The sequence below is a fragment of the Myotis myotis genome, unplaced genomic scaffold, assembly GCF_014108235.1.
Source record: "Myotis myotis isolate mMyoMyo1 unplaced genomic scaffold, mMyoMyo1.p scaffold_m19_p_6, whole genome shotgun sequence".
NCBI lineage: Eukaryota > Metazoa > Chordata > Mammalia > Chiroptera > Vespertilionidae > Myotis > Myotis myotis.
The window spans coordinates 34138888-34165090 of NW_023416368.1; the positions used below are offsets into that span (position 1 = coordinate 34138888).

Sequence of the window (26203 nt, forward strand, 5' to 3'; positions counted from 1 at the left end):
ATAACGTCTCCATTCCTAACCATGGCAGGCAAAACCCCGTGGCCTGCTCCTGCCTGCCTCCTAACCTCCTCTCTCCACCTCACCCCACTGGCGTTACTCCAGCCACACTCCGCTTTCGCTGTTCTCGACCGTGCGAGCTGGTTCCCACCTCAGGGGCTCTGCACTTGCTGTTGGCTCTGCCTGGAGCTCTGCTCCCCCAGATGTTTGCATGGTTCGCTCTCTGAGTTCGTTCAGACCCCAGCTCTCCCCAGAGAGGCCTTCCCTGGCCAGCCTCACGGAAGCAGGCCCTGCCTGGTCCTTTCCCCGCCTTTGTATCCTCGGTGGCACTTTCCGCTGTTAGCAGGGTTTCCCGTAAGTATTTGTTCCCGTGTTTATTGTTGGTGAAGCCCTTGAAGGCAGAGGCCGTGTCTAGCACTGACTACTCGTTCTCCGGCACAGTCCCCAGCACACAGGTGTGACTTAATAAATATTACTTTTTTAAAACCCTCTTTTATTTTGAAATAATTCTAATTATAAAAAACACAACCAAGAGTTTAGATATACTTTTGCTCTGCTTACTCTAATGTCCGTATCATTGATAACCAGAGTACAATGGTCCAAAAAGGAATTAGCATTGATATGATACAAGTGACTAATCTACTGGTCTTAACAGAACTTCCGTTGACCCATTAATGTCCTTTTTTTCTGGTGGAAGTTTCGGTCCACGGGCTCCATCCTTGGCCTGTAGTTGTCATGCCTCGGTAGGTTCTTCCGGCCCGGGACAGTTCCCAGCCTTTCATGCCCTTGACCTGGCGGAAGAGGACTGGCCAGGTGTGTGTGAATGTCCCCCACTTCACGCTGGCTTGATATTTTCCTGATTAGACTGCGGCTATGCATCTGGGTAGGAGAACCACGGAAGCGAGGCTGTGCTCTCGGCGCAGGAGGCCAGGGGCACAGCGTCTGTGAGTCTCATCACGGGGGTGTTGGATTGGGTCACCTGGCTAAGGTGCTGTCTGCCAGGTTTCTCTGCTGGAGAGCTATGATTTTTTTTCTCTTTGTAATTAAAAAAATCTTGTAAGGAAATACATTGAGACTCTGCAGATATTCTATTTCTCATCATATTTTGGCTCACTAATTTAGCATCCCTTGATGATCCTTGCCCTGCGATGATTACTGTGGTGTTTGGCAAGTGGTGCTTTTTGATTTATTTTTTAAAATATATTTTTATTGATTTCAGAGTGGAAGGGAGAGGGAGAGAGAGATAGAAACATCACTGATGAGAGAGATAGAAACATCGATGATGAGAGAGAATCATTGATCGGCTGCCTCCTGCACCCCCACCCCACTGGGGATCGAGCCTGCAACCTGGTATGTGCTCTTGAGCAGAATCGAACCTGGGACCCCCAGTCCACAGGCCCATCTCTATCCACTGAGCCAAACCAGCTAGGGCGCTGCTTCTCTATTTCTAACTTACTCAGTGGAATTATAATGTAAAGAAGAGTTGTTCCGTCTTCCCCCTTTAGTTATTTACTAGGTTATTTATATCACTATGGATTCATGGGCATCATTTTATTCTGAGTTATAATCTATTAATATCATGGTTGATTTTGTTGCTCAAATGGTCTCATGTTTGGCAACTGAGAGCTCCTTCAGACTGGCTCCTGTGGGCATCTATCTCCCTACCCTCCCCCCCGAAAATATGTACTTTCTGGAACCAGGGTCATCTTGTACTTTCCCTGTGTCCGCTCTGGGACCGGCCAGTTCTCCAAGGAGCCCTGGCTCCTTCCACTGGAGCACAATGCTTGGAAACCAAGATCCGGGTAGTAGATGGGCGCACTGTTACTGCAGCATCGCTGCTTCTGTGCCCTCTGGTGGACAGAGCTCAGAAATACATGTAGATGTAGCCGACAACCTATTTCTTCTCTCTTAAAAAAACCATGAATTAGCCCTAGCTGGTTTGTTGGCTCAGTGGATAGAGCATTGGCCTGTGGTCTGGAGCCAGGGTTGTGGGCTTGATGCCCAGTAGAGGGCATGCAGGAGGCAGCCAGTCAATAATCCTCTCTCATCATTGATGTTTCTGTCTCTCTCTCTCCCTTCCTCTCTGAAATCAATATATATATATATCCATGAATTTATACTGATACCTCTGGTACCAATCCAATACCACAGTGTTTATTTTAACTCTCCCCTTTTTCTTATTTTTAGCTCCTTTCTTCAAAAGTATGAAACCTGGCCCTCATTTCCCACATGTATTTACTTATCTGCTCAATCCCCACATATACATTGTATTATTTCTTAAGGTCACTGCAACAGATTACCACAAACCGGGTGGCCTAACACAATGGAACTGTATTTCTTCACAGTTCTAGAGAGCAGTAGTTCAAAATCCAGGTGTCAGCAGGGCTGGTTCCTCTGGAGGCTCTGAGGGAAAATCCGTTTCCTGCCTCTCCTGACTTCTGGTGGCTGCCAAGCCCCTGGTGCCCCTCAGCGTGGACCTGCATGACTCCAATCACTGCCTCCTCCTCCCTGGGCATCTCTGACTGTCAGATCTCTCCTGCTTCTTATAAGGACACCAGCCATTGGATTTAGGGCCCATTCTCATCGCAAGATCTTTAATTTACTTATACCCGCAAAGACTATTTCCAAATAAGGTCACATTCATGGGTATTGGGGGGGGGTAGGACTGGGGTATATCTTTTTGGGGGGACACTATTCAATCCATTATGTACATAAAGTAGTCTTCAAATTGCTAACCTGTTCTCTCCTGGAGAGCAGATTATTGAGATGTGTGTGCAGTTTGTTGCTTTGTCTTTAGTCTTACCAGGTGTATCAAAACACTGTTCCCCAAAGCTACTTGGATTAGGTCTTTTCTTCCACACCTTTTGGCGTAGCTGGCTCTGTTATTTGTTTTTAATATAGTTAAGTTCACTTATTACTATTTTTTAAAAAATATATTTTATTGATTTTTTACAGAGAGGAAGGGAGAGAGATAGAGAGTTAGAAACATCGATGAGAGAGAAACATCGATCAGCTGCCTCCTGCACATCTCCTACTGGGGATGTGCCCGCAACCCAGGTACATGCCCTTGACCGGAATCGAACCTGGGACCTTTCAGTCCGCAGGCCGACGCTCTATCCACTGAGCCAAACCGGTTTCGGCCACTTATTACTATTTTTTTTCCATTTGGGGCTTCCTCACATCCTGGTTGCATTTAATTAAAATTTTTAAATATGTAAAATATTACCATGTTTTTAAGACTCAGAACGATTCAAACAGATACACTCAGAGAAGCGGCACCGACATTCCTCCTACCCGTTCCCCTTCCCTCTTCCTACCACCCGGTCCCCACCTCCCTGTGAGGTAACCTTCCTCACTGGTTACTAGGTCCTCCTTCCTCAATTTCCTTTTGCACAATGAGCAGATACATATGCATTTTCTTTCTTAAATTTTTTAAATTTATTGATTTATATTTTAGAGAGAGAGAGAGAGAGATCCGTTGTGCCACCCATTCAGCACTCCTTAGTTGAGTCCTGCACGCGCCCCGACCTGGACCAAACCTGTAACCTAGGTGCATCGGGATGAGGCTCCAACCACTGAGCTACCCAGCCAGGGCCCATGTATATTTTCTTAACCCCCTACTTTTTTACATGAAAAATAGATATCCTTTTGCACTTTTCTTTTTTCCCCCACTTAATATCTCTTGGGAATCAATTTGTCGCAGTTTCCCCCGTTTAATTGTAGCTGCACGCTGCTCCATCATACGGTCATGCCGTGGTCTAGACAGGCACTCTCCTAGCTGCAGGCATTTAGGTGCTTTCCAGAATTCTGCAACGACAAACAATTCTGCGATGAATAACTGCGCGCGTATATTTTGTTTTGTTGGAGGTATACCCTCAGAGTAAATCCCTGGAAGTAGGTTGCTAGGTTAAACGGCACAGTTTTGCCAGGTAACGTATTAATTTACTAGAGCTGTGGTAACGAATGACCACACATGGATGGCTTAAAACGGTACGGATTTCTTGTCTTACGGCGCTGGAGGCCAGAAGTCTGAAATGGTTTCCCAAATGCAGGCCTTGTCAGGGCATGCTCCCCCCAGGGCTCTGGGACAGATTCTGTTTCCTTGCCTTTTCCAGGCTTTTTTTTTTTTTTTTTTTTACATTCCTGCCGCACAATATCAAAACCAGGAATCAGACGTTGGTGCAATGTGCATAGTCTACGTCATTTCCTTACGCGTGTAGGTTTGTGCGGCCACCACCATAATCAAGACAGAGCTGTTCATCTCCACGAAGATCCCTCACATGCTACCCTTTCATCGTCCCACACACCACCTTCCCCTCTACCCCATCCCCTCGGGACCACTCGTCTCTTGTCCATCTCCATGGTTTTGTCATTTTGAGAATGCTCCATAGATCAAATCACACATGTGCGCTATTTAAATTTGAAGTTTAATTCCTTGAATTAAACAAGTTCGGTCCTCAGTAACACCAGCCACCTCCCTAGTGCTGAGTGACTCTCCTGTCGGGAGGCACGGACCTACAGGGACCTACGTTCCAGTGGAAAGGGCTGCTCTGGGGCTGAGCTCTGACCCGGGGCTCAGGTGCTGACCCAGAGACTGACCACCCGGGGCGCCACGAAACCCAGGCGTCTGAGTGTGCTACTCACCTATCGCTGCAAACGTAGTGGCTGCGGACAGTCCGTCTTTACCATCTCACGTGCTTTCTGTAGGTGAGGCGGTCAGGGCGGACTCCGCTGGCCCTGCCGGGTGCTCAGGTGGTTAGAGCAGCGCCCTATTACGCCAAGATTGTGGTTTCAAACTCTGGTCAGGGCACTACCAGAAGCAACCAACGATGCATAAACACGTGGAGCAGCAGGTCGATATTTCTCTCTCTCTCTCTCTCTCTCTCTCTCTCTCTCTCTCTCCCTCAAATCAGTTAAAAAAAAGGAGTGACTCAGCTGTGTTTTGGGGCTCAGCCTCCTGTGAGGTCGCAGTGCCATGCTGCGGCCGGAAGCCGGCTGGCTGGGGCTGGGGGGCTGGCTTGCCGGCGGCTCACCGACACGGCTGGAGAGTTGGCGCTGCGGGTCGGGGTGACCACTGGTCTCCATGGCCCGGCAGTAGGAGGTTTCCTGGAATGTGGGGCTCCCGCGGTGGGAACCAGGACTGTCCTAGCCGGTGCGACGGGAGCCGGTGCTGGCAGGACTCAGCTCCTCCGACAGGGCCTCTTCCAGGCCCGCTGGACCCTCCCCAGCAGGGCAGGAGCTCACTGCTTTCCCACCTGCCCCAGGCGCCCCGTCCCTCCTGCTTCCTGTTTCCACTGGGAGCGGCGCCGTACATCCTCTGGCCCTCCTCAGGAAGCGGGTTGGGATCCAGCTTTGGGAGGGAGGCTTGGGGAAGAATTCGTGGACATGTTTTAAACTCTCCTCTTGCCTCCGCCTGAGGTCCTGACTGGGCCCCAGAGTCCATACTTTATGGAGGTTCCCTGATGACCCCTGATCCGTCCGCAATCAGGTTTGCCCACCACCGAGTTGCCTGGCCTTAGAGTCCCCCCCACCTGCCTCAGTGGACACTCACAGGGGGAGAGAGGGCAGGGCAGCTCCAGGCCAGAGGAACTGTGAGCTGAGCTGATTCTGGAGCGCCGTTAGGCTGCATGGACGCCCCTCCTCACGTGGAAATGAACAACAGTTGGGGACATTTAGGTAATCCTCTCCCTCCCGAAACATTGGACAGCGTTACAAATGGCCATCACCAAACAACATAGCAGCTTGGGGGAAAGTGGAAGATTCAGTCCGTAGACATGAGGGATGGTGAAATGCAGCAATATAGCGACAAGGCCTGGAGCTGAGTTTATTATACAGGAAAACGAAAAACAAAACAGAGTTGCAATGATGGTGGGTGGGCAGGGAGAGGGCTGTGAGTAATTTAAGAAATGCGAGCTGGTGTTGTTATATTGTCCTTTCAATAAAAGAGGGTCCTTCTTTCTTCAGACCTTAGCTCAACCGTTAGTTCTGCGGCGGTTTTCCCAGCCTCCTTGGTTAAAGTTGGTCCCCTTGGTGTGATTGGTATTATAGCGCCTGGTTTGTCCACACAGAGCATTCGTCACATTTGCAAATATGTTGTCTCTCCCTGTAGCCTATGAACTCCGTGAAGAAAGGTGGGGACTGTGTCTGCCTTTGCCCCCCATGGTCTCTCCAGGGCTAGCACAGAGAGGGAGGGAGAGGGAGAGAGAGAGGGAAACATCAATGATGAGAGAGAGTCATCGATCGCTGCCTCCTGCTCGCCCCACACTGGGGATCAAGCCTGCAACCCAGGCATGAGGACCTGAGCAGAATCAAATGGTGACCTCTTGGGTCATAGGTCAACGCTCAACCACTGAGCCACGCTGGCCGGATGGTTTCGCTTTAGATCACCTTGTGTCTCTTTAGATCTTGGCAGCTTTGGTTATTTATTTCCCCCAGAAGGCTTTGTAAGCAAGCAGCCTGTTCCATCATCTCTGGAAAATAAGGGTGTTTCCTTATCTTTGGGGAAGCCTGATGTTCAGGGTCGTGGAGAGGTCGGTTGGTCTAATCCCCAGTGGCTGGGCAGGATCGCGCCTAAAAGCCAGGCAGGGAGAAGCAAACTGGTTCTCTGTGTGTGGAATTATGAGGTTTGTGTTTGGGGCTTAGGGGAGAGAAGAGGTGGGGTCCCTGATATGGGGGAGCCTTTAGCACAGTTAAGGGGAAGCCAGCATTTCCCCGGGGGTGAGGAGGACCTGGGGAGGGGGAGGGAGGATAAAGGGCCTAACACTCTTACATAAGAGTCATGGAAGAACTTGTTTTGTAATCCCAGGGCAACAGGGCTGCTAAGTTTAGATTTTAACCTGAAACGTCTGGACTTGGAGAGGCATCTGAGGCTCCTGTGGCCTTAGGCTGTGCTGACAGGGCAGGGAGGGCTGTGTGTGCGGCTCCACAGTCCCCCCTGGGCAGTGGGGGAGAGGGAGGGCAGGCGTTAGAGGGAGGAGGGACCTCACGAGTTCTAGGAGAGCTATGCCATTTCCAGAGAAAACCCTGGCGTCAGCTCTTCCTCCCCAGTCTCTCCTCCATCAGAGGCCCCCGTAGCCCTGGTCCCCGTGGCTCAGTGGCTGGGAGTTGTCTGATGTGCTGGAAGGTTGTGGGCTCCATCCCCAGAAGGGGGCGTGCAGGAGGCAGCCAATGATGTTTCTCTCTCCCTGGGGAGAAACTAGTTAAAAAGAAGTGGAATCTTGATGAGCTGCCCAAATTTGAGAAGAATTTTTACCAAGAACACCCTGATTTGGCCAGGCGCACAGCGCAAGAGGTAGAGACATACAGAAGAAGCAAGGAAATTACAGTTAGAGGACACAACTGCCCAAAGCCAGTTCTGAATTTTTATGAAGCAAACTTCCCTGCAAACATCATGGATGTGATTGCAAGACAGAACTTTACTGAACCCACTGCTATTCAAGCTCAGGGATGGCCAGTTGCCCTAAGTGGATTGGATATGGTTGGAGTAGCACAGACTGGATCTGGGAAAACATTGTCTTATTTGCTGCCTGCCATTGTCCACATCAATCATCAGCCGTTCCTAGAGAGAGGTGATGGGCCTATTTGCTTGGTGCTGGCACCAACTCGGGAACTGGCCCAGCAGGTGCAGCAAGTGGCTGCTGAATACTGTAGAGCATGCTGATTGAAGTCTACTTGCATCTATGGTGGTGCTCCCAAGGGACCACAAATATGAGATTTGGAGAGAGGTGTGGAAATCTGTATTGCAACACCTGGAAGTCTGATTGACTTTTTAGAGTGTGGAAAAACAAATCTGAGAAGAACCACCTACCTTGTCCTTGATGAAGCAGATAGAATGCTTGATATGGGTTTCGAACCCCAAATAAGAAAGATTGTGGATCAGATAAGACCTGACAGGCAAACCCTAATGTGGAGTGCAACTTGGCCAAAAGAAGTAAGACAGCTTGCTAAAGATTTCCTGAAAGACTATATTCATATAAACACTGGTGCACTGGAACTGAGTGCAAACCACAACATTCTTCAGATTGTGGATGTGTGTCATGATGTAGAAAAGAATGAAAAACTTATTCGTCTGATGGAAGAGATCATGAGTGAGAAGGAGAATAAAAACATTGTCTTTGTTGAAACCAAAAGAAGATGTGATGAACTTACTAGAAAAATGAGGAGAGACGGGTGGCCTGCCATGGGTATTCATGGTGACAAGAGTCAACAGGAACGTGATTGGGTTCTAAATGAATTCAAACATGGAAAAGCTCCTATTCTGATTGCTACAGATGTGGCTTCCAGAGGGCTAGATGTGGAAGATGTGAAATTTGTCATCAATTATGACTACCCTAACTCCTCAGAGGATTATATTCATCGCATTGGAAGAACTGCTCGCAGTACCAAAACAGGCACAGCATACACTTTCTTTACACCTAATAATATAAAGCAAGTGAGCGACCTTATCTCTGTGCTTCGTGAAGCTAATCAAGCAATTAATCCCAAGTTGCTTCAGTTAGTTGAAGACAGAGGTTCAGGTCGTTCCAGGGGTAGAGGAGGCATGAAGGATGACCGTCGGGACAGATACTCTGCAGGCAAAAGGGGTGGATTTAATACCTTTAGAGACAGGGAAAATTATGACAGGGGTTACTCTAGTCTGCTTAAGAGAGATTTTGGGGCAAAGACCCAGAATGGTGTTTACAGTGCTGCAAATTACACCCATGGGAGCTTTGGAAGTAATTTTGTGTCTGCTGGTATACAGACCAGTTTTAGGACTGGTAATCCAACAGGGACTTACCGGAATGGTTATGATAGCACTCAGCAATATGGAAGTAATGTTCCAAATATGCACAATGGTATAAACCAACAGGCATATGCATATCCTGCTACTGCAGCTGCACCTATGATTGGTTATCCAATGCCAACAGGATATTCTCAATAAGACTTTAGAAGTATATGTAAATGTCTATTTTTCATAATTGCTCTTTATATTGTGTGTTATCAGACAAGATAGTTATTTAAGAAACATGGGAAATGCAGAACTGACTGCAGTGTAGCAGTAATTATGGTGCACTTTTTCGCTATTTAAGTTGGATATTTCTCTACATTCCTGAAACAATTTTTAGGTTTTTTTTTGTACTAGAAAATGCAGGCAGTGTTTTCACAAAGTAAATGTACAGTGATTTGAAATACAATGAATGAAGGCAATGCATGGCCTTCCAATAAAAAATATTTGAAGACTGAAAAAAAAAAAAAAAGAAAAAGAAAAAAGGAAAAACTTGAGTGGAAAGCGCAGACAGGCATGGCTGAATTCCGAAGATGAAGTCCCCAGGACCTGGTGTCTCTCTTCTGTGGGCTGGGCTCATTTTCATTCAATAGCCAGGGAGTCTGGCACATCTCACTAGTCCATCCCAGGAGAGTGCAGTGCTCCGTTTGGTCAGGCTGAGCCAGGGGCCATCTAAGAAAGTCAAGGATGGAGTCAGCTCCATCAAAGTGTGTGGGCTGAGAAGAGAAGGGTCATTCCCTCAAAGAAAAAAATGTTAGACCTGACCTGGGTTTCTTAATTCAAATTTATAAGAGAGGATCTGATTGGCAGGTTTCAGGTCAGGTGCCCACCCCCAGCCCAATCAGCTGTGGCAGAGGGAGTGGAGGTGGGGCCGGGGGTGGGGGTGGGTAAGTCTGGTGTGAAATGTTGCCTGGGCTCAGCTCTTCGTCTGGGTTGTGTGGGGAGAGGTCAACACTGGTGCCTGAGGGCTTCCTTCTTCACCATTTTCTGAGTGTTACTTGTTATATGACTCATTCTAAACTCACAACAACCCTCTGAAGTGAAGCTGAGGCCTGTTGCCCAGGGTCACACAGCCAGTAAGTGACTCAAAGGGTGCGCTGGTGATTAATCTGGAAGCGACTCCAGTGGAGTCTCAGAAGGAAGTAGAGCAGGGGGACAGGGGGAGACTCTCCCATGTTGGGGTCCTGAAAGGGGGTTTGGCAGGGCAGTGCTGGCGGGGAGGGAGCGCCGTGACCGGTTGGTTCAAGCGCCACACCCGGCTTCACGGAACCAGGGCATGGCATCTGCTCCTAGCTCGGCTGGAGTGAGGTTCCTAGAGCTCCATTGTCCCTCAGAGCCGCCCGGTCCTGCCCTGCCTCCTTGAGGCCCTGGGTGACTCAGCACTTTCTCTGCCTGGCCCTCTCCAGGAGCCGGCCTTTGTGTGCCGGGTGGGGAAGGCCAGTTGGGAAGCCCAGAGTCCCCAGTCAGCCATGGAGCCGCTCATGGGTCTGGGGAGAATTCCGGCATTGGTCCTTCCCTCTTGAGGATGTCAGGGGGTTTAAGGACTCCTCGCATTTTCAATCAGACCTGAGCCACCTACAGGGCCCAGGGAACCCTGTCTGCACTCCCACCCCCCACCCCCCAATAAGCCCCAATCCTCAACACTCTGTCCACCACTGGAAGCCCAGTCGCTGCTTTCCAGCAGCCAGCCCCCATGGCGTCTTCGCCCGCCCAGCTGCCTACGCCTTTAATATGTGCCACAGCTGGTTGTGAGCTCTTGTCTTTTTCTGTTTCTGTGGTTCCGAGCCTCCTCCACCGGGTCTGAGTCACCTCAAGCCTCAGAAAATGTTGGCTGAAGAAGGATATGCAGAATCTTCATTCAGCCATGAATTCACTTCTTCTGGAAGTTGGCTTGGAAAAGTCAGCTTGGAGTGGGCCTTGTGGGGGATGCCGCTGATACTCCGTGGTGATCCAGATCACCAGCCTAGGCCTAGCGTGGTGACTCCAGACTCTTTTTGTTTTTAAAATCTTTATTGTTGAAAGTATTACGTATGTCCCCCTCCCCCCTCCCCATAGACCTCTCCCAGCCCGCCCCTCACCCCAGGCCTTCACCACACCATTGTCTGTGTCCATGGGTTATGCATACAAGTTCACTGATTGATCTCCTACCTCCCTCCCCCGCCTTCCCTCTGAGGTTTGACAGTCTGTGCAATTGCTTCTATGTCTCTGGATCTATTTTTATTCACAATTTATGTTGTTCATTAGATTCCACATATGAGTGAGATCATATGATAGACTCCAGACTCTAACCCAGCTCCGCGGGGAGTCAGAGTCCGGTTCCCCGAAGGCCCCCTCCCCGTCAGCCCCCACCCCCAGCCTACCGCTTGCCGGAACCAGCGGTACCTCGGCGCGCGGTGCGACCCGATTAGACCCTCTTGCAGAATGCAATTTTTTCACTTCTCAAATGCTCCAGAAATAGCTGCTAGCAGCTTGATGCCGGGGAAAACTGCTAATCTGGAGTGCAAACTCGGCGCACAGGGTTTCCTGGGAGTTTTGTGGCGCGGCAAGAGGAAGGGTCTGCGACGCCTGAAACAGTGTCTAGAGCGCAGGAGCCACAGTCGCGGCGGCTACTCTGTATCCCCGCCGCCAGGTTGCCCTGCCCCTCAGCCGGGTCCGGGAGCCCGATTTAATGCCCCGCGCGGGCTTTGCTAGGGGGCATCCGGGGTCACCTCGTCCACCCAGCCTAGGTCTCCACGGCCCAGTGTCACCGCCACATCAGCTCCCGGGGGAGAGGGGCTGGGGTGGCGAGGCGGAGCAGGAGGACCAGGACCCCGCAGTCGGCCTTAGTGCAGGGCATCCCGGCTACCGCTCAGCCAGCCCGGACACTCCCGCCTCGGAGGCTTCAGCCCCGCGGAATTTCCTGCAGAGACTGCATGGCGCTGGCGCCCCGCGCGCCTGTCCGGGCGCACGCACTCACCGTGCGCACATCAGCCCCGCCAACCCGTGCCCGGGCGCACGCAGGCGTTCCCGCGAGCCCGCACACGCCGCGCGGCTCGGGAGCGGAACCAGGAGCCAGGACCGGGCCGGGGCGGTGTCCCTGGGCGGGCCCTGGGGCGGAGCGCGCTGGGCGGGACCGGCAGGGTCGGGGCGGGTCCGCGTCGCCGCCGTCCGCGCCGCCCCGCCCTGGGTCCCGCCGCTCGCTGGGTTCCTCGCGCCGCAGCCCCCGCCGTACCCGCTGCCGAGCCCGCCGCCACCGCCTGAGGTAGGCGCCGCGGAGAGGGGCCCGGGCTCTGCCTGCGCCCCGGGCCGTGCGCCGGGCCCCCGGGGAGCCGAGGGGGAGGAGGTGGGGAGGTCTGGGCGCGGGCGCGGAGGGAGCCGGAGCGGCCCTCTCGGGCCTGCAGGGTCAGCGGCGGGCAGAGCAGGCCGCGCGGGCGTGTGCGAGCGGCCCGGGTCGGGGAGCGGGAGGCCGGACATCGGAGGCGCCGGCGGCTGCGGCCAGGCCCGCGGGGACGTGCTGGCGGAGGGGCACGGCCGGCGCGTGGAGGCCCGGTCGGCTGCAGGTCTAGGTGACCTTCTCCGGCGGCGCCCTCTGGCCCTCGATCCAGCCAGAGCGAGTCGGCCAGGCACCCGCCCGCCACCCACGCTCGCCGGGCCGAGCCCACGGGCAGGTGGGGGCCACGTTGTCGCCGCGGGGGTGAGCTCCTGTGACGACCGTGGCCCGCGCCCCCAGCCCCTCGCGCCCTGCCCGACCCACGCCCGGAGAAGCTGGCGCCTTGCACCGTCCGCGTGTGCCAGCGCCAGCGGGGCGGAACTGGAGAGTCGACTTAGGCCGCCGGGGCCGGGGCTGGGGCCATGGCCGGAGGTCAGGCCTGGGAAAAGGCGGCCCCGGAGCCATGTGGCCTCTCCGTGTACCGCCGGATCCCTGTTTCGGTCTCTCATTCATTAACCAAATGTGGCGGTGCCTTAGGAAGCCGGTTCAGAGCCCTTTGGGTTAGAGGCCCGAAGCCTCAGCGACTTGTCCAAGGTCACACAGCTGGGAGGGCACCACACCTCAGTTTTCCCATTCGTGGAATGGGAGTAATTACACCTCCTTCGTTGGGTTTTTGGGAAGAATAAAATGAATCGATGCACTTGAAGCCTCCAGAACAGTGCCTGGCAAGGGGAGGGCCTCCTTAGAAGCCATGACCCTTACCCTTGAGGCTTTTTTAGGAGGACCTGACCCTTCCCAGTAGAGGGGTTTGCTCCACGTGTTGTTCGGGAAATCCAGGGTTCAATGGACGCAGCCCCTGTTGCCCTGACTGGTGTGGCTCGGTTGGTTGAGCGTCGCCCAGCGCACGCCAAGGTCGGTGGCGGCTGGATTCTTGGTCAGGGCACATACCCAGGTTGCAGGTTCAATCGGGTGGGAGTTCATGCCAGAGGCAACCGATTGATGTTTGTCACATTGATGTTTCTCTTTCTAAAAAAAAAACATTAAAAAGACACACATAACCCCTGTTATTTTAAACATTAGGTATTATTAAGCATTTGTGTGCCAGGTATTGAGTAATTTTCAGGATATTCATGAAAAATCCTTTAAGACAGGCAGGGTCAGGCTGGAGCCGGAAGTTGAATGTAGGTGCGGACCTGGGCTAAGCCTAGGCCGGTGTCATCCGAGGCCCCTGTCTGCTTGACCCTTCTCTCCAGGGAAGATACGGAGATGGGCTCCTTTGCCTCATATGCTGTTGGCAAGGCCAGGGCAGGCAGCCCAGGGCCTGTCTTCCTTCTCTCCATCCCAGTTCTGGACGGAGTTCCTGCACCGGCAGGGCTAAGCCCCAGGCAGCTTTGTTTTCAGTGCCTGGGTTGGTGCCACCTGGCGCACAGTGGGCACTTGAGAAGGGTCTGTGAGGTACATACGCTTGCTTTTTATTTAAGGGTCTGCTCACCCTCATTGACAGGATGGTTTTTGCTGCTCCAGCACGTGACTTACAGTAGCTCATTGAGCATTTGTGGCATGATTGAATGGATGTATGCAGTGGCCACAGGGCCAGACCACAGGCCCTGGATCCTGCATCTCCTTTGTGAGGGACACGTGCATCTCACTCACTTCCAGAAGACAGCCTTGCTTAGCAGAGAGCCACACACAGTATTTAAAGAGCTGCAACAGTATGTACAGCCCTGGAGCAGCGAGAGGCAAAACTGTTTCTTATTTGAAATAACTGCGTTAAACCCGTTATCTTCATGCTGTGACTCCGAGTCCTGTGGAAACTTGTTGGACTGGTGTTTCTGGGCTTGCGGAAGGGGGTGGGGGGTAACATGGGTGAACGGGAATTCTCCCAGAGGCTTTGGGCCTGGTGCCTTTCCCTCTCTGATGGCTTCTGCTGGAGTTGGCAGGGGAGGTGGGCTGCTCTCAGTTGATTACGGTATGCAGTTTTATTTCTGCGATTCCATAGGCACAAACATAGGGGCTCAGGAGGACCGTATGGTGAGGAGTTGCTGGTGGGCCTACGGTCCCGCTGAACACTAGGCAGGTGTGGACCGCGACCCCCAAGCTGGTAGGAATGGGCTTCATTCACCCCCACCTTTACCGGTGAAATGCTCCGAGGCACTGCAGTCCACTTTGCCCTTGACGGCATTTCTCACGATGTGGCATCTTTGGTGGTGGTGACAGAGAGGCATGTGTGTGGCTGAGGGCCAGCCAGGCCTGAAGACGGGCCCTCAGTGCCCAGAGGGTCTGTGGCCTTGGGCTCTGGTAGCCCCTGAAGAAAGGTGAGCAGTGGACTCTTCCCCCAGGCCTGAGCACAGCGCTCCCTTTTCCTGCCTGCTCTCAGGGGTGAGGGTGAATGGGAATGTAGGCCCTTTAACCAGAACTGTGCTGGAGAGTTCTGCAGACAGCCTGAGCTTACCACACAGCTCTGACAGGGGTCCGAGGGTCTAGTACAGGTCTGATCTCTCCACTGTAAAAGTGGGATCCATCATCAGTCATTGCTTATTGAGGGCCTGCTAAGCAGAGCCCTGGGGCCTTGACTTATGATGTGTGACACGAATCCACCATCTTACAAGTGGGGGGGGCGGGGGCAGGGGGGTAGAGTATGGTTATCATGTCAGGTCAGGAAGCTTGAGCTCTGAGAAGCAAGGTAACCACCCAAGGTCACACAGCTCAGCAGGAGTGGGGCTGGGGTCCGGCCTGTCTGGCTCTCGACCCTCCCCCGCCCCCCGCCCCCCATGCTGGTGCTTTCCCACCACAGTTGTCATTCCAGGGGCCATGGTGAGGACCTAATCAGTGTGAACACCTTTTGAAAAGTAGAATTTGCTGTTCACAGGGGAAGTTATTTTTTTACACCAGTGGTTCTCAACCTTCCTAATGCCGCGACCCTTTAATACAGTTCCTCATGTTGTGGTGACCCCAACCATAAAATTATTTTCGTGGCTACTTCATAACTGTAATTTTGCTACTGTTATGAATCGTAATGTGAATATCTGATATGCAGGATGTATTCTCATTGTTACAAAGTGAACATAATTAAAGCACAGTGATTAATCACAAAAACAATATGTAATTATATATGTATTTTTCCGATGGTCTTAGGCGACCCCTGTGAAAGGGTCATTTGACCCCCAAAGGGGTCGCGACCCACAGGTTGAGAACCGCTGTTGTACACTGATCAGAGTGAGCAGGTCCATAGCTGGGTGCAGGCCAGCTGTCAGTGGGCAGCGGTCAGTGCAGTTACCCCTCTGTCGCAAGGTCAGTGGCACGGAGAGTCGTTCAGAAGGGTCGGTCTTCCTGGGATGAGGCGGGAGGCCTTCTTCCAGGACCTGGCTGGACTGTTCAGCTAAACAATGCCTCTTTATGGCCGGGGAGGATTCTGGACCCTGTGGTTCAGGGTGACCTTTCAGCAACCTGCACAGCAGCCCTAATTATCATAAGAAATACAGAAAATGAAAGTAATAAAATACCCGTGTTTGTTGCATACCTGTCAGGTGCCACCCACTATACTAAGTGCTTTATATTCATCTAATTTAGTCCTCACAGTGATGCTCTTTCCCCATGTTAGAGCTGGAGAAAAATTGAGGTGCAGGTCTGAGGGACCCCCTACGGCGCCCTCCGGCCCTCCATCCCTCCATCCAGCCAGCAGGGAGGTGCGGCCAGGTTGTGACTTGCGGGTGGTCACGTACCTAGAGAGAGGTAGAGTGGGACCGGAACTCAGGGCTGCTTGACTCCGAAGTCCACCTGCCTAGCCACCGTCTATTTTAACCCTGGCGGGTCAAGCCAGGTGTGAGGCTCCAGGGAACTCGGGAGCAGGCAGAAGCCCTGGGTGTGGCTGGGACCCAGACCTGGGCATGCTGTGTGCCTGCCCAGGCCTCCTTGGTGGGTGGGTGGGCAGGCTGCCCCCATGTCAGCTACGTCCTCTGGAGGCTGGTGGAAGGCTGTGCTGGTGGTGGCCCAGCTCCCAGCATGTTTTAAAATAGAAGCAACAGCTTTGCTGCCCCCGCTTGAGCCTGATGTGGAAGGGGGAGGGGAAGACAGCTGCACTGAAAACACAGACCTGCTACCAGAGCATGGGACACGGGCTTTGCCAGCACCCTGGAGTCCCAGCCAGGGGCTGTTCCGGCCTGCCTCTTTCTGGTGAGAAAGTATGGGGTAGAGTATGTAAGGAGGCTCCCTATGGTGTTGGCCCCACAGACTGGCTTTCAGAGCTGGGCTAGCCTCCGGCTTGGGAAGTTGCTTTTCTGCTTTTGCACTAATCCCTGCTTGGTCTGATGTTCCTCCGATAGGCTGGCGCAGTTCTGCCCTGACAAACCACCTGGAATAATAGTGTTAGAGAAAAAGCGGAGCCAAAGGCATTCCTGCAGCTCTCCCTTCCCAAGGGAAATCTAGGTTAGTGATGGTGATGGTGATGGTGATGGTGATGGTGATGGTGATGATTGCCTTGTAGGTCATGGACCTCGCAGGAATCCGATACACACACACACAGGGCAATAAAAAGCATAACGAAGGGATCATTTGCAAAGGTGTGGGTAGAAGGTGGGACACCAGACAAGGGCCGTGGCCCCAGGGGTCCTTTGGAACGGGGAGGGGCCCCTTGGGCTTGGGTAGTGGAAAGTAGTCACTGCACACCGAGGTCCGAGCCTGGGCATGAGTGCCCCAGCCTCACTCCCACCTTCTGCTGATGCCTCCTGTTGACCAAACCCAGCCGTAGCCCATGGATAGCAGTCCGTAATGACCGGGTCTTGGGGCACAGAGCAGGATGGAGGAGGAGTGGATCTGGATGGGCAAACAACGACCAGAATAATGGATCGCGGTTACCACTACCATTTATTGAGTGCTCGTGTGCCGGACATTTCTGCGTGCTCTGCCTTTGCTTGCAGCAACTCCGGCCTAGAGATACTATTGTTTGCTCCATGTTATAGATGAGCAAAATGAGACCCTGGGAATATATGTTACCAGTGGCTTGTCCAAAGTGACACAGCTAGGGAAGGCCAGCGCGGCCTAGAACCTCTGCAGGCTCCTACCCCTTCCCGCCGTCACTGTGTGCTGCCGCCCGGGCACCCCGATGGGCTGGGGAATGCTGTGGCAGGCTGGCTCCTGGTGTTTAGTCCTAGTCCTGGGACACCCTTTCTCTTGAAGATAATATGGTCTTTCAGCCCATTGGGTGTTACCTGTGTTCAGAAGACTTTTCCTCCCAGCTGTTCCTGACTGAGCTTTGGGGCCTTGGCCACTTGCTCCCTGTGTCAGCCATGGCAGTGGTTGTGGCTCTTTGAGGGCACGAAGGCTCTGCTACCTGATGGCTCCTCTGCAGAGAAAGGAGCGTACTTCCCTTGGGAGTCCTGGGGTGCTCGGTGCAGGGAGCAAGCAGCCCACTCTTCTCAGTGGCGCCTGCAGGCTGTCCTGCCTGTTAGGCCGCGAAAGGCTGAGAGGGAGGCTTTTGAACAAGTGCATCCCGCAGTCCTCACGCTCACTGAAGTCAGGGAGCTCTGCCCTGCTGCCTCCGGGCAGGGTGGCCAAAGCGCAGGCGTTCACCTGGGAGTAGAACGTGCCCCCTACGGGCCTTGCTTGTTAACCCTGCATCTCAGTGTGGTTGAATCTGGTAGGTGGCTTTTCCTCCTGGCGCTCCTGCTGCAACAGACTTTCAGAATGAATGCGACTGGTGGCCTTGCAAGGGCAGCGTGCCTCCGTTGCAGACACATTGGTTGAAATTTTAGATTTTTCTGTCCTTAACTTGAAAAAAAATCAATATATGGAAACAACTTAAATATTGAAGTAGAATAAAAAATGAAAATCTTATTTTAACTCCACTCCCCCCGTGAACCCCCTTTCCTTTCCAGAAGCAGCTCTGAGGCAGCCCCATTTGCAGGTGGGCTCGATCCTTCCCCAGGCTTCTCCGTTCACTCACAATGCGTGAGCATGTACAGATGTGTGTGTGAAAAGGCGATCCTCTAATCCAGGGGTCCTCAAACTCCAGCCCGCGGGCCACACGCGGCCCGCCGAAAACATTTGTTTTTTACTTCAAAATAAGATATGTGCAGTGTGCATAGGAATTTGTTCATAGTTTTTTTTTAAACTACAGTCCGGCCCTCCAATGGTCTGAGGGACAGTGAACTGGCCCCCTGTTTAAAAAGTTTGAGGACCCCTGCTCTAATCCCATGGAACTGCAAGTTTTCTGTGACTTCCTTTTTTCATTTAACTATATCCTGAGTAGCTTTCTGTGCCACCACGCATACATTCACCCCCTTCTTTTTGCTTACCACATGGTGCTCCTTAGTTTGCGAGCACCTTAGTTTTTATTCGTTCCTTTGCCTATTGATGGGCATTCAGATTGCTTCTGGGTTTTGTGTTACAGATAACACTGCAGTGAGCATCCTCGTCTTTGCAGTGAGCATCCCCGTCTTTGCTTGCTTTGGGGACTATGGTGGGTGAGTCCCTGGCGGGGGATTGCCCCGCGGGGTAATGCATGCCTCCATTAAGTGGCACTGCCGGTACTTGGCTCCAGGAGGGGTGTGCTGTACCAGAACTCCCATTTGGCGTGAATGGGAGTGACGTTTTCCATTCCAGTAGTTTTGTTAGCGTGTTGGTTGAGTGAGCTTCCCAGACACAGGCGTGTCACTCCCTCTAACGTGGCTCCCCAGGCCCTTAGAGTAGAGCCCATGCTCGGCTCTGAGGTCAGAGTGGCGGTGCTCACTTCTGAAGGCTCTTTCTTGGTCTCAGCCTGAGTTCAGCTCCCCTCAGGCCAAGGGGGGGGTACGGATGCTCGTTGTGGGTCTCCCCATCCCTTAGCCCTGGTGGTGCTGCAGTGGGAGCTCCTGCTTCCTAGTTGGATTGTCACCTACTTAGTCCCTGTTGCCAGATATTTAGTGTCTTTTTTTTTTCCTACTATAAAAACACTTTGATGCTCATTGCGCATTTACACCTACTGTGTGCCAGGCCTTGGCATCTTTGCACTCATAGCTTTTTCCATGTTTTGGATAAATTTATGCACTACAGGCTCTAGGATGCTTTGAGTTCAAGGGTGCGATTTGGGGGGTAGGTGTGCATTTGTAGGGGTATTGGAGGGGCTGGGAGCAGAGCAGCTGTCACTGCCAAGTCAAGGACAGACCTGGGGTCCTGCCTTTCCCCACAGCCTTCTGACTTCCGCTGTCCAGGGCTGCCTGCTTTGCCCATGTTGAGTGCTCTGCTTCAGGCTCAGCCTCTGGAGGCCGGGCTTCTGAAAACACGTGGTGGATGCTGTGGGGACAGATGGTGAGCTGATTGGGGTGGAGGGAGGGCCCAGGGCCAGGGTTCAGCCTCAAGTTAGCGCAGGCAGGGAATTAAATGAGAAAGCAGAATGCTGGATTCCCTTTCCTCCAGCACTGGCCTGGAAAACATGAATGGAATCATTATTTCTACCATAAAATTGTTCTTGAAGTGGGTGCTGAGAACTGTGTTCAATGGCATTTTCTGGCCGTTTGCAGTTGTAAAAAGGCTGAGTTTCTCAGAGGCAGAGCGGCCTTGGGCCTTCCCTCAGATAAATGCAGCAGGAGACAGGGTGAAGGAAGACTGCACAAAAAGAAGGGGAAGCCACAACCTAGGCAGCTGGGGGCCTTAGTGAGGGGAAGCCATCCCTCTTCTCCCTTGGTGGGTGTGCCCTCTGGTCCACGGGTGAGTTTGGTGCTGAGCTGGAGCCAGGAGAGCCTGGCCTCATCAGAGCCTCCTCTGCTGACCCAGCTCCCTTGTCCTTGGAGGGTTATCCCCTTCATGGCCCTGTCCTTAGGGTGATGTTCGCTGTGCGTGGAGTGTTTTTTGACAGGTGGCTTTGCCTGTTTGTTTCTGGGGATGAGTGATGAGAGGGCATTTGGGGAACATTAAATGGTGAGTGTTTGCTTTTTCCATGGGGGACAGGCCTGTCCAGATGTGAAAGACGCGGTGTCTATGAGGCTGGTCCTGGAACCAGGGGCGGTGCTTGGGAAGGCCCTGGCCCTGGGGCACAGGGAGGTCTTAGCTGACCCAGAGCTAATGCCACTGGACTGCTCTCCCCTTCATCCCGGGGCTGAGTTTGGGGCCCAGTTGGGGAGGAGGCAGCACTGAAGAGGGGTGCTCAGTCCACTGGTACCTGGTAGTGCTGCTGGGGGTGGCGAATGCTCTGGTGGCGAATGCTCTGGTGGAGCTCGCTGAGATGTGTCCAGGGTTGTCTCATTGCTCCTGGGAGGGGCCATGCTGGGCCATATGCCTTAGGCTGGGGTATTTTGGAGGACCTGGGGCATAGTTTCCTGGTCTGTCCCTGGTGTGGGCGTGCCTATGGGGCTTGTTTGGGGTGGAAGGGGCGTCTCCAGACTTGAACGAGCCTGTGGGGACGGCCTAGAATGGCTCTTCTCCTGGGTTCTTTGTGCCCTGACCCTAATGTGGACTGAGCTGCCCATGGTTCCGGACTGATCATGTGTAAGAAGTAACAGCAACAAGAATGGGATAGTGTAAGCAGCTCACTGGGCTGCTCTCTGCTCTGACAGGAAACGGGGTTCTGACAGAATGAGCAGAACCTCTGAAGAGAGTAACATAGGACCTGGACCACAATTTTACTTTGTAAGTCTATATAGTTGTTTCTTCTGCAAAGGGCTCATTGGTTTTGTGGGCTCCCTGCAATGTGTTTGCAGTGGCCTTGGTCAGGAATGGACTTCGATTGTGACATTGTTCCCCGGGGGTCCCCCTTACCAGGAGCGTGCCATGTCGGTGTTCATTTGTGTGAGTGAATGTGAGTTCAGATGGGGTGCTTGCAGCAGTCGGTTATTTAGGTACTCTGCATTTCACAGATTAATGGAACCATCCTCTGGTTAATTAAGTTTCTGGCTAAAGGCTTTGGGGAGGGGGAAGATGCGGAAGATGATGCTGTTTGGCGCTGGGCGTTTAATTCTGTGTACACAGTGTGTCCTTTAGGGATGTGGTGTGGCCTGTGGGGCAAGGACTGTTTGAGTGACTTGCCTTCCTTAAATACCATGGTGCCTAATAAATAAATGCTTGTTGACTGACTTGGTGATAAGCAACAATCCCAACTAGTGCTTTGATAGTTGGTTTTAAAAAAATAAAGTCACGTTGGTGCTCACTAAATGTTTGAATTAAAATTTTGGGGGGAGATGGGCTTGCATGGCCTTTCATGTGAAGAGCTGCCTGAGGTTCACTCTGTTCTCTGTGAGGAGTCTGATACTCTAAAAGTGGGCTCCTCTAAAGTGCAAAAGTTTTGTGAAAAGTTGGGTCCATCCTGGCACATATTAGATACACTATAAATATTTGTTGAGCCCTAGCCGGTTTGGCTCAGTGGATAGCGTGTCGGCCTGCGGACTGAGGGGTCCCCGGTTCGATTCTGGTTGAGGGCGCATGCCTGGGTTGCGGGCTCGATCCCCAGTGGGGGGCGTGCAGGAGGCAGCTGATCAGTGATTCTCTCTCATCATTGATGTTTCTATCTCTCCCTCTCCCTTTCTCTCTGAAATGAGTGAAAATATATTAAAAAAATATTTGTTGAATTAAGGAAATCAAGACCATATGGAAAATAGGTTGCCATGAAAAGCTCTGATTTCTATTCTGGGGATTTAATGCTCTAGCAGCTGAAATTTTGTAAGACGATATCTTTTATTGGCAAGAGATCTGCAATTCAGTAAAGTAGCTGGCTCATGGCAATGTGTCTTTGACAATTAATTCATTCAGCAAATATTTACTGACTCCTACTATACGCTGGGCCTGTGCTCGGCTGGGCTGCCGAGGAGAAGGGGTCTGAAGTCAGGCTATCTGCTGTCAACAAATGCCTACTGGGTGTCTCACACTCTGGCCACAAAAAGGAGCATGAAACAGCACAGGCTTCTGTCCACCTGAGAGAACAAGGCACCTGGAATTCGGCGCTGGTGCTTTTTATTGGTGGTTCATTATATCTAATAATTTTATTAATGGAAAACTAATTTCCATAATTATCAATGTATTTATTCTGGTGGTTCTTTATTGTAGCAGAAGATGGCTGTGCCTCCCACATATATTGATCTTGGCAAGTCCGCCAGGGACGTCTTCACCAAGGGCTATGGTGAGTATTGCGTGGGGCGGCCTCCCAGCTCACAGACTGGATGGGCATGTTTGGGATTTTGCCCATCATAGAGAGACCTGGGTCAGTCAGCTCTCAGAACTCTCACACCCAGGAAAAAAGATCAGCTCCCTGTGGCTAGGAAGGCAGTCTTGGTGGTGCACCCAGTAGGGGCAGCCTCATGAGCTGCTGCAGACAGGTGGACATGCTTGTTCTCTCTCCCAGGTGTGCAGCAGCTGTGGATGCTGCCGCAGTGGAGAGCGAGTTCTAAATTTAGCCCATCCTTAGGCATGTGCCCACTCGGTCATGCACCTTCTTCTCCGACTCTGCTGGCAGCGCAGGTGGGGGCCAGGTGTGTGCCTGTCTGTCTGCCGCTGCGCCATGGCAGCTGAGCTCTGCACCCAGGCAGGCGGCTGTGCAGACGGGCGCCCTCCGCACTCACGCCATTTTGAAATAGCATAAGGGAGGCAGAGATGCTGCTCTCGGTTACTTAGCTAACCTATTAACAGTTACCATCTTCTTTCTTTAGGATTTGGCTTAATAAAGCTTGAGTTGAAAACAAAATCTGAGAGTGGACTGGTAAGTTGTCTGACCCTCATGGAGCATGGGTGTTTATTGTAGATCAATAAATAGCTGCTGTGTTCTGGGTGCAGAGTCCAATGAAGGGACTTTTTCGTTTGGGGCAGTTTGTAGTTGTCACACTTACTGCATCCTCTGTGGAATGGGTGGCCCAGGGGAACCGTACTAATAGGTCCTTAGTTTGGCAGCTGTTAACACTCCCAGGTATATGGGGCAGGTGTCAGTTTTATTTTAAAATTGATCTGTATTTAATGCCACATAATTATTTCAAAAAATCGTAGTAGCCTGTTTTAGGTTGTGCTTGTGGTAGCTGCTGGAAGGAAGGCGTTTGGGGTTGAATTGCTGCACCGCCAGCGTTAGCTCAGTGCTTTCTTGCTTTACGAGGCTGCAGGCAGGATGGAAGGAGCAGTGCCTTCCTGCACAGCAAGCGTGTCAAACTCGCGGCCCGCAGGCCGCATGCCTCGTGTATTTGGCCTGTGTTAGCCTTTGAGTTTGACATGCTTGCTGTCCAGACCGAGTTACTGGGGAGGAAGGACGCTGTCTGCTGATAAGGAATCACCCATAGGTTCTCTTCCTTAGCAGGTTCCTTTAGCCCCCTCTGTTCCTTACATATCTAAACGAGTTATAGCATTACCTTTAGCCCCACACATGCAGGGTGTCCTCTCCTGCATAAAGGGAGCACAGCCTGTTTAGGGTTGAAGTGCTGCTATGCAGGTTGTGACTCTCTCTCCTTCAAAGGAATTTACAAGCTCAGGTTCAGCCAACACCGAGACCACCAAAGTGGCAGGCAGTCTGGAAACCAAGTACAGGTGGACTGAATATGGTCTGACATTTACGGAGAAATGGAACACGGACAACACACTAGGCACGGAGATTACTGTGGAAGACCAGGTAACCTGCGAAAAGACAGTGTTGTTAATTGGCATCTGCTAGCCTGCCTCGTGACTAAACCTACTGGCGAATTTCTTTTCCGTTCAGCTTGCACGTGGACTGAAGCTGACCTTTGATTCATCCTTCTCCCCAAACACTGGGTAAGAATCTCATCTGTTTTCTCTGCAAGGACACTTGGCTGTGTTTTATAGTAAGATTCTGCGCTGTAATCGTTCTGGCCTCAGCCGCGGAAGCTGAAGGATTTCTGGTCCAGTTACACTCTGGTTCATGCCAGTGAGGCTGCTGGTAATGCATGTGGCCGAGGCTCAGGGCAGTGGGCGACATCTGGAAGCAGGGCTAACTGATCTCTGGTGCCAGCCCCATTTTTCAGTCCTGGGCCCTCTCCCCGCGTCCTATGGACACACAGTGTGTGGGCTTAACCGCAAGGTGGCTCCTGAGGCTACACTTTTTGCCCCAGGCTCTCCAGCCACAAACAGATTAGGCTTGATGGTCACTGGGCACATCAGGAGGCAAGATGGTGTGTTGGTCGGCCTCAGCTGCTGGGCACTTTTCACAGTGGCTGGAATCGCTCTCTTCTAGAACACACTCTTGTTTTTCCTGCCCCGAGCAGCAGGTCTCCCAAACCTGGGTAAGGGATTTTGCATGCTGATAGCAGGCTCAAGGGCAGGTACCTGAATTTCATATTTTAGTTTAAAAAAATTGTGGTAAAATATGCTTACAAAATTTACCATCTCAACCATCTTTACGTGTACAATTCAGTGGCATTCTGAATTTCATTTTTTGCCATTCCATCTTTTTTTTAAAATTTTAATTTATAATTTCTTTATTTAAACAATTGATTTTTAGAGAGAGAGGAAGGGAGAGGGAAAGAGAGAAAAATCCGTGTGAGAGCAAAACATCAATTGGCTGTCTCCTCCATGCCCCCTACTGGGGATCAAGCCTGCAACCTGGGCATGTGCCCTGACCAGGAATCGAACAGCAACCTTTCAGTGCATGGGAGGATGCCCGACAACTGAGCTGCACTAGCCAGGGCTTGCCATTCCTTCTTATTTTCTCCTTTCTTCTTCTCTTCCTTTCCCTCTGACAAGTGGTGGGTTTTTTTTTTAATATTAAATGTATTGGGGTGACATTGGTTAGTAAGGTTATTTAGGTTTCAGGCGTACATTTCTATGATACATGATCTATATATTGCATTGTGTGCCCACACCCCAAGTCAAGTCATTTTCTGTGTCTATATATTTGGCCCCCTTTACCCTTTACTACCCACAACCCCTTGGCAGGTGTTTATTAGAGGGAGAATCGGCTGAGTTGAGACACTGTACAGGGTGCAGGATGACTACAAGGGGCTGGGTGGACAGGGCTCCTGCCTCGGGGGGGTCATAGTCTTCTTATAAGTTGGTTGTGGATGATCTGAAGACCGTTGGCTAGGAGCTGAGTTGACTCTTGTTCTTATCTTTGCTGGAGTTTCTCCTGCAGGAGTATTGGCTTCCTGCCGGGCCACTTCCTGTCTCCGCACCCTGCCCTGATGGGAGAAAGTGCCCAGAGGAAGCCTCTGATAGGATAAGAGGCTGCTGGACCTGCCCACAGGCTTGACTTTGCTGCCTAGGACTTTGCCCCCTGCCCTAGGTGGCACACTTTGGAATTTATAAGGGATTTCCTACTACCTTTGGGAGTTTTGCAGAGTTTCTGGGTCCTGAATTAATACACGTAAGAGGAAAGGTTTTTATTTAACTTTTTTTCCAAAATATTTTATAGTTAACATATACAAAAATGTATATTCTTGGAGTCTTCACCCAGCTTCTCCTAATGTTAGCATCTTACCTAGCCATAATGACCAGAGCCAGGAAATTAGGTGCTGCTAACTGCCTGGCGCCTTGTGTGGGGTCTGTGACCCAGTTTAGGGAACTGCATTGCGTCTAGTTGTCCAGTCTCCCTATCTCTGCTAATCCGGAACAGTCTTTCTTTGTCTTTCGTGACCTTGACACTCTTAAAGAGGACTGGCCAGTTGTTTTGTGGAATTCTTCAGCTTGGATTTGCCTGATGTTTCCTCGTAGTTAACCTCAGGTTCTGCAGTTTTGACGACCATAGAAGTGCTGCTGTGTTGTGTGATATTGGGAGGTATGTGCATGTCAGTATGGGTCACTACTGGTGACACGACGCGGACTTGCATCACTTAGTTAAAGTGGTGTTTGCCTGGTTTTTCTATCGAGCGACTATTTTTCTCTTGGTAGATAGTAAGTATCTTGTGGGGAGGTACTTTGAGACTATGCTAACGTTCTATTTCTTACACTTTGACTCACAAATATTAGTATCAATTGGTGATGCTTGCCTGCAACAGTTATGGTTGGCAAGCATCATATGGTGATTTCCTGTTCCCATCATCCCTTCTGCATTGATTAATTGGGATTCTACTGTAAGGAAGAGCTTTTCTTTCTTTTCCATTTATTTATTTTACCAATTATTTATTTATATCAGTATGGGT

The 26203-nt window shown here is 51.6% G+C and overlaps 1 protein-coding gene and 1 pseudogene across 2 annotated transcripts in view; both read left to right on the forward strand.

Moving 5' to 3' along the window:
- Positions 1–7171: 7171 nt before the first annotated feature.
- Positions 7172–9213, forward strand: LOC118658730 (annotated as a pseudogene).
- Positions 9214–11855: 2642 nt separating this feature from the next.
- VDAC1 (voltage dependent anion channel 1) overlaps positions 11856–26203 on the forward strand; it is a 28164-nt gene continuing 13816 nt past the window's right edge. Inside the window, exons 1-5 of one of the 2 annotated variants that reach the window (XM_036313101.1) lie at positions 11856–12002; positions 22182–22254; positions 22781–22830; positions 23569–23721; positions 23809–23861. In XM_036313101.1, coding sequence (XP_036168994.1) covers positions 22188–22254; positions 22781–22830; positions 23569–23721; positions 23809–23861 — 323 coding nt within the window. In that variant the 5' untranslated portion in view covers positions 11856–12002; positions 22182–22187. Of the gene's footprint in view, positions 12003–16492; positions 16596–22181; positions 22255–22780; positions 22831–23568; positions 23722–23808; positions 23862–26203 lie in introns of those variants that run through there. The other variant, XM_036313100.1, reaches the window with a different exon arrangement.